General features: G+C 44.5%; 1 protein-coding gene across 2 annotated transcripts in view; it reads right to left on the bottom strand.

Annotated features, from left to right (window-relative positions):
• Positions 1–7,090, bottom strand: part of PARP9 (poly (ADP-ribose) polymerase family, member 9) — a 37,803-nt gene extending 30,713 nt beyond the window's left edge. Inside the window, exons 1-3 of one of the 2 annotated variants that reach the window (XM_011950806.1) lie at positions 6,910–7,090; positions 2,653–2,756; positions 1,481–1,514 (exon numbers count right to left, since the gene is read on the bottom strand). In XM_011950806.1, coding sequence (XP_011806196.1) covers positions 1,481–1,514; positions 2,653–2,667 — 49 coding nt within the window. In that variant the 5' untranslated portion in view covers positions 2,668–2,756; positions 6,910–7,090. Of the gene's footprint in view, positions 1–1,480; positions 1,515–2,652; positions 2,757–6,772 lie in introns of both variants that reach the window. The other variant, XM_011950807.1, reaches the window with a different exon arrangement.

The raw sequence follows: 7,090 nt of genomic DNA, 5'->3' as shown, positions 1-7,090 counted from the left end.
AGTGTAGTGATGCAATCTTGGCTCACTGCAACCTCTGCCTCCTATGCTCAAGCCATCCTCCCACCTCAGCCTCCTGAATAGCTGGGACTACAGGCTCACAGCATCCCACACCATTGTGTCCAGCTAATTTCTGTATTTTTTTTTTGTAGAGATGGGGTTTCGCCATATTGCCTAGGCTGGTCTCAAACTCCTGATTTCAAGCAATCTGCCCACCTGGGCCTACAAAAGTGCTCCAAAAGATTCAAGCAATCTGCCCACCTGGGTAACTCCAAAAAGGCAACCATGCCTGGCCTACCCAACTTCTATTGGTCATTGACTGAGGCAGTTACCTGGTGAGCAGGAGTAGGGGAAGACATTGGACCAGCCAATGAATGGAGCATTGATAATGTCTGCTTCAGTTCAGTAAATAATTCTTCATGATATTCTAGTCTGGCACAATTTTGGTGAAATTAAAACTAATTGACTAAAAATTATTACTGTGTGTGGCAGACAAGAAGATGTGCTACTCAGATCTCCCTGCAATTGGCTATGAAGTGGGAAATACAGTTAGCTGACAGCCTCCAGCTGCTAGCCCCTCAGGGTTCATCTCAGCTTTCAGCCAAGGTCATGCTATTCTCAGGGTAGCCTCTATCAGTAGCTGAGCAAGGCCATTTATGCCCAGCGTGGGACACCTCTAACAGTCAATCTCAGGCTTGCAGAGACTGTCAGGTTCTTATTACAGTCTGATGGTTAGTCTGCTCAGTCCGGCTTCCTCTCTTTACCTTTCACAGTGAATTTTTTGCACTCCTAATTCCACCTCAAATTCTGCTTCCCGGAGGACCCAGCTTGGGACACCGTATTTCATGGTGTCTAAGACATTGTTACAGTGCCTCTGAGAAAGGGAAAAAAAATTTAACTAAACTGAGGCATACCATCAATTGATAAAAGATATACTACCTTATTTCAGTAATGTTAAAATGTGAAAAAAAATGTGCATGCTAAAATAGATAAAATGTGACAATTACTTTTATTTTGCGTCAACTCCTATTTCTAATCTGAGTCTCCTAGAAAGACCTCTTGTGGCCTCAAATACCCAAACAAAGCCGGAATTGAGTAGTGAGGCCCTATTGGCCTGAGCTTTGGTTGAAAATCTTTAATGGGACACCCCTGGAATTAGGCAAGAACTATTTAGCTTGTATAGCACTCGTTGAGCAAGGAGACAATCAGTTGGCCACCCATCTGGCCAATTTCAGCTGTAGGCTCCCGTTAAAAGAGTCTCACATTTATGGGCAAAGGAGAGGAATGGTGGGGGCCCTGAGAGATCATGCCTGCTGGTGCCACACCAACTCTGAAGCATGTGCGAGGGTCTCCACAAGGATCTGCAGTCACACACCTGAGCACCTGTAGGGGAAACATTCTCCTTATGTATTCCCCTTCCTCCACTGAGGAAAGATCTGAGCAAAGACTTTCTGAAACAAGAGTGAGAGCGAGGTAATCCTACCTGATTTTTCATTGTAAGCTGCTGCTCCAGCAACCTGTGAAAAATGAGAATGGCTTTCTTAAAAAATGGAAGTGCAATGACTACAGCTTACTGATAACAAATACACCCTAGTAAACACAATGCAACGGAAATCCTGCTCAAAGCACTGCGTTTGGGAGGGAGGGGAGCATGTGTTTTTAAAAATCTGCATGTCCGAAACACTTAAAATACTAAATATGCCAGCAAACATTGCCCTATGCCATTTCCTAGGGGCCAATGCATTTCTTTTTTTAAATTTAATTTTATTGGTTTTTGAGACAAGGTTTCACTCTGTCACCCAGGCTGGAGTGCAGTGGTGCAATCACAGCTCACTGCAGCCTCGAACTCCTAGGCTCAAGCGATCCTCCCATCTCAGTCTCCTGAATAGCTGGGACTACAGGCATGCACTACCATGCCCAGCTAATTGTTTTTACATTTTTAGAGATGAGCAGAGTCTTGCTATGTTGCCCAGGCTGGTCTCAAACTACTGGCTTCAAGTGATCCTCCTGGCCTCAGCCTCTGTAGTAACTGGGATTATAGGCGCTAGCTACCGCCAATGCATCTCAGTGCATCTCATTCTAATTCAGAATGAGATGAGGGTTAGAGATTAACACTTTAAAAGGCCCAAAAGTCACAGACCAAAATGACCCCAGACTCTCACATAGACTCCAGTCTCCAAAGGCTCATGGGGTTTCTCTAGACAGAAGACCTGGGGACGTGAGCCTCATTAGCTCTGTCTCTCATCCACCAGCAAGGATCCACTTTCAATTGCTTTTGTCATGGCACAAGCCTTAATATGGAATTTTCAAGTTTAGTAAGTGACTTCTAATCTGATCTTTCTCTATTCCCTTCATTTCATTCATTCTCTATTACTCTCCTTACCCCAACCCGAAAAAGCAGAATCACTAAATGAGCTAAGAGAATTAAAAATATTCTGAAAAATCATCCAGCTTCAAGTTGACACTATTGATTAGATTAGCATATTACTGATTCCCCATTTCCCAAGAAGGGAGACAGGAGAAAACTTTATTGGGCTATTAAAAGCAGATGAGGATGTCGGCTATTAGTGAACACCCCAGATTTCTTGCTGTTACAGAAGGAAGTATTCATGTGCTGATCAAGGTTCATGACATACACACATTTATGCTTTTTACCGTGGAAAAGTCCATCCTCCAGGTCCCTGGGGGAGTCTTTAAATGTTTATTCTCTTTTGCGCTTCAAAGCATAGACTGTAGTTTCCAGATACAGTGGTCCACTTCTAGGAATGAATTAGAAAAGATGCAATAAACATTAGCCAGAATCTTAGGAAACTCAGTAAGAATATACTGTAGGAGGACCAAACATGATTTCTGATTTTGAACAGTTCTTAATTTCCTTGATAACGATGTACACATTGTTTTGCTGTTGTTGTTACTGTTTACCTTCTACCCTTTCCAAGAAGGGTTCCAATGGAAATCATAATGCCAGTTCAGAGAATGGAAAATGCTCTACGGCCTGGAACAGGGAAAGCTTTATAGAGGAGGTGAGACTAGAGCCTGGCAATGAAGAATGCAGGAGGATTTTACATATTTAGAAGAAGAGGATGATAACAAAGTGGTGAGACTGAGAACAACATTCAAAGAACAGTAAGGAAGACCGAGCTTATGAGTGAGTGAAGCCCCCTGGAGAGTGTCTGAAGAAAGAGGAAATGCCACTTGTGCGTGTGAGGGGTGTGTATTACTGAATTTGTGATAAATATCCTTGACCTAATGATAGGGGCATATCTGGTTAAAAGTCAGAAAATCTTGGAAAAAATACTTTGTAATGATTTTCCATCTAACAGGTAGGAATTAAAGATTATGAATTTTTAGAAGAGTGATGACGAAAATCTTAAAGATACAGTTGCCCACACTTGTTGCTATGTTTAGGCCGCTAAATGATTTCTAATGTCTTTGCAATAGAAAAATTTTGTACAACCATCTACAGCATCAGATCCCTATTCTTACTCATCAAGGGAAAGCAGCAGGTCTAGTACAATCCTTTGCATCCTAAAATGCAAAGACAAGATGCATTTTTTGCCTCCAGAGGGCACTGCTGTTTTCAAAAAAGAAGGATGACTTCATCTGCTTTGGCCATGGGCTTTTGCTTTAAATGCTGCACCTGTTTCTGTCTTCAGGCCAGGTTTTACAGGCCTATGGATAGCCAAACAAGGAGTATAGTGCCCTAAGCATTCCATTTCTTCCATTTTAAAAACAGCATTACCACAAAAGCCTTCCTAACTTTCCATCACTGGTTCCTACTGTGTTTCCTTCTCTCCATAAGCAGCCAAACTTCTGGAATGAGTAGTGGACTCTCCTGTCCACCTGCCCACTCAGCCTACTATAACCTGGCTCCTTGCCTCATTCCCAGCACCCTTTTGAAACTGCCAGTGGCCAGGCACGGAGGCTCACACCTGTGATCCCAGCACTTTGGGAGGCAGAGGCAGGCGGATTGCCTGAGCTCAGGAGTTCGAGACCAACCTCGGCAACATGGCAAGACCTCATCTCTACTGAAAATACAAAAAGTTAGCTGCGCATGTTGGCACATGCCTATAGTCCCAGCTACTTGAGAGGCTGAGATGGGAGGATCACTTGGTGGGAAGCTGAGGCTGCAGTGAGCTGTGATCGTGCCACTGCACTCCAACCTGGGCAACAGGAATGAGACCCTGTCTCAAAAAAAAGGAGAGAAACTGCTCATCAGAATCCCCCATGTGGTTAATGCCAATGGATTATCTTCTATCCATCTTTACTGGACCACTTTCTATAGTATTTCACTCTTTCATTCCTGAAATCCTGCTTTCTTGGCTTCTCCTATGCCATCTTCCCTTGGTTCTTTTATTACCCTTCACTTTGCCTTTACAGGCCTTTTCCCTGCGTTCACTTCCACCATACCCCCTCTTAATTGTTTGCTCCAGGATTCTGTCTAAGGCATTTTTCATCTCATTCTACATACTCTGCAGGAGTGATCTCATCCACTCCCGCGGCGTCAACTCACCAACTGCAAATATGACTCTCATATCTGCAGTTCTGAGCCCCATTTTTCAACTCCACCTGGAGGTCTCACAGTCCCCTCAAATAAGCCTCTGCATATCTCCTGGTCTCCAATCCTCCATCCTACCCCCACCAAATCCATACTTTATCTCCTGGATTCTGCAGCTCAGTAAATGATAATACCATTTATGCACTCAAATCAGAAATCTAGCAACTTTCCCTCAATCTTTTTTGTCTCATATCTGGGACCTGACAACCTAAATTACTTTCAAATATGCCCCTACCTTCCTCACCCACTGACACTGCTTCACCTCAGGGTCTCAGCACCTTTTGCCTGAGCTGTGGCAATATACTCTTTTCTTTTCTTTTCTTTCCTTTCCTTTCTTTTCATTTCTTTTTCTTTTGTTTTCTTTTTTTTATTTTTTTAGACAGAATCTCACTTTGTGGACCAGGCTGTGGCGTGATCTTGGCTCACTGCAAGCTCCACCTCCCGGGTTCACACCATTCTCCTGCCTCAGTCTCCTGAGTGGCTGGGACTACAGGTGCCCGCCACCAAGTCCAGCTAATTTTTTTTTTTTTTTTTGTATTTTTTTAGTAGAGCTGGGGTTTCACTGTGTTAGTCAGGATGGTCTCGATCTCCTGACCTCGTGATCCACCCGCCTCAGCCTCCCAAAGGGCTGGGATTACAGGCATGAGCCACCGTGCCCAGCCAGCAATATACTCTTTTCAAAGATTTAAATGTACCTAATTTGACATTTTATTGTTTGAATAGGTATTACATTTACGATGTATAAGAAAATGTAAAAGGTTTCCTCCTATCTCCCCTACTAAATTCCCTGTCCAGAGTGCTTCTCCTGTATTCTTCCAGTGGCATTTTTTACACAAAAGGTAGTAGCTTATACACACACTTCTGCATCTTATGTTTCTCACGTAACGTATCCTAGACATCTTTTCATATTAGCACATAGAGCGCTTCTTCACTTTTTCCACTGCCCATTGTATTCCATTGTATAGATATATTATTGTTATTATTAAACTGCTGGTCCCCCTATTTATGGACATTAAAGAGTTCCCTATCTTTTGCCATTGTAAACAAGCCTGTAAAGGACATCTTTGTACACAGGTCACTTCACACAGGGGCTAATATATCAATGGGACAAATTCCTAGAAATGGAACTCCAGAATCAAAAAGCATATGCTGTTGTAATTCTGACAGTACTGCCAAATTGCTCACAGTAAAGACTGACCCATTTCCAGTCTTACCAGCCATGTGCAAAAACCTTATCTCTGTCCTCTCTGCCGCCAGTCATCCCTGCTTGTAAATGTGTGCTCCACACTGTTGTCAGCACCATATTTCTAAAATGCAAATCTGGCAAGTCATTTTCTTGCTTTCCCTGCTTACAACCCTTCGAGTCATCTTCACTGCTCTTCAAAGCTTTTCACCATCTAAATATGTGCTGTCCAGGTTGGACTATCAGCCTCACGTAGCTACTCAGGCTACATGTGGCCGGTCTGAATCGAGATGTGATGTAAGTATAAGAAAAACACTGGGTTGCAAAGACGTACTATGATAAAAAGAATGTAAAAAGCTCATTACGTGCTGAAATGATTAAGTTTTGGATATGTCAAGTTAAATAACATCATTACAATTAATTTCATCTGTTTCTTTATCCTTTAAAAAATATGGCTGCAAAAATTTTAGAATGAACATACTGGCTCACATTGTATTTCTGTTGGACAGTGCCCATCTAGGTAGGCCCTCCCTCCCTCATCCCCTCACCCATCTCCTCTCCTCCCAGTCCCCAGGCCCACTCTGTGCTTCAGACCACAGTGGTCCCTAAGCCTCAGGTGCTTTTCCCCCCAACCCTATCTTCCCCATCACGTCGCCACACTCAGTTTATTAAGATGCTGCTTGAAACTTCTCCTTGGAGGCCTTGAAGAAGTTTTGCCCCTTGGTTCACAGGTCCGCCTCCCCTCACCAGCCCTTGACATCAGGGCCTTGCTCTGCTCTTTGGGCAGCAAGAAACAATTCAGTGCTGTTGGTTAAATCAAGCAATGGAGGAGAAAAGCCCCCAGGCGCCCGTCTAAAGGGTAGAGTTGGAGGGAGGGAAGGGGTAACAGGTCACAATTACCAGATGAACACATTCAAATTTTCAAAAATGGGTAAGTTTAACATGAATTCAGATGTGAATTACTTTTTAGTATCAAATAATAGTGATAACAGCAGTAAGAGTTACAAAGAATAAGAAACACAGGAGAAACTTACTTTCTTTGCATAGTCTACTCATAAGGGAGGCCTGGCCCTGGGATCCCGGTCCGCGCCCGCCCCCACTCTCCGCCCCCCGCACCCCGAGCCCGCAGGAGAGGGGACCCCGGGGGCCCAGGGGCACCGGACCTACCCACCCGGCAGACCACTCGCCTCGGTGCGGACAGCACAGGGAAGAGGGGGAAGCAGCTCTGCTGGGAACAGGGAGGGACCTCCGGGGAAGCGAAACTGAAACTTTGCGCCCAGTCGGCGGGGCGGGCCGCGCCTTTACCCCAGTCCCGGCCCAGCGGCGTCCCGGAGCCCCGCGCCCTCCCGACG

The sequence above is a fragment of the Colobus angolensis genome, unplaced genomic scaffold (genome assembly GCF_000951035.1).
Source record: "Colobus angolensis palliatus isolate OR3802 unplaced genomic scaffold, Cang.pa_1.0 Scaffold31, whole genome shotgun sequence".
NCBI lineage: Eukaryota > Metazoa > Chordata > Mammalia > Primates > Cercopithecidae > Colobus > Colobus angolensis.
Note: the sequence above shows the minus strand (reverse complement) of the source record. Positions and strands in the feature narration are given on the sequence as shown.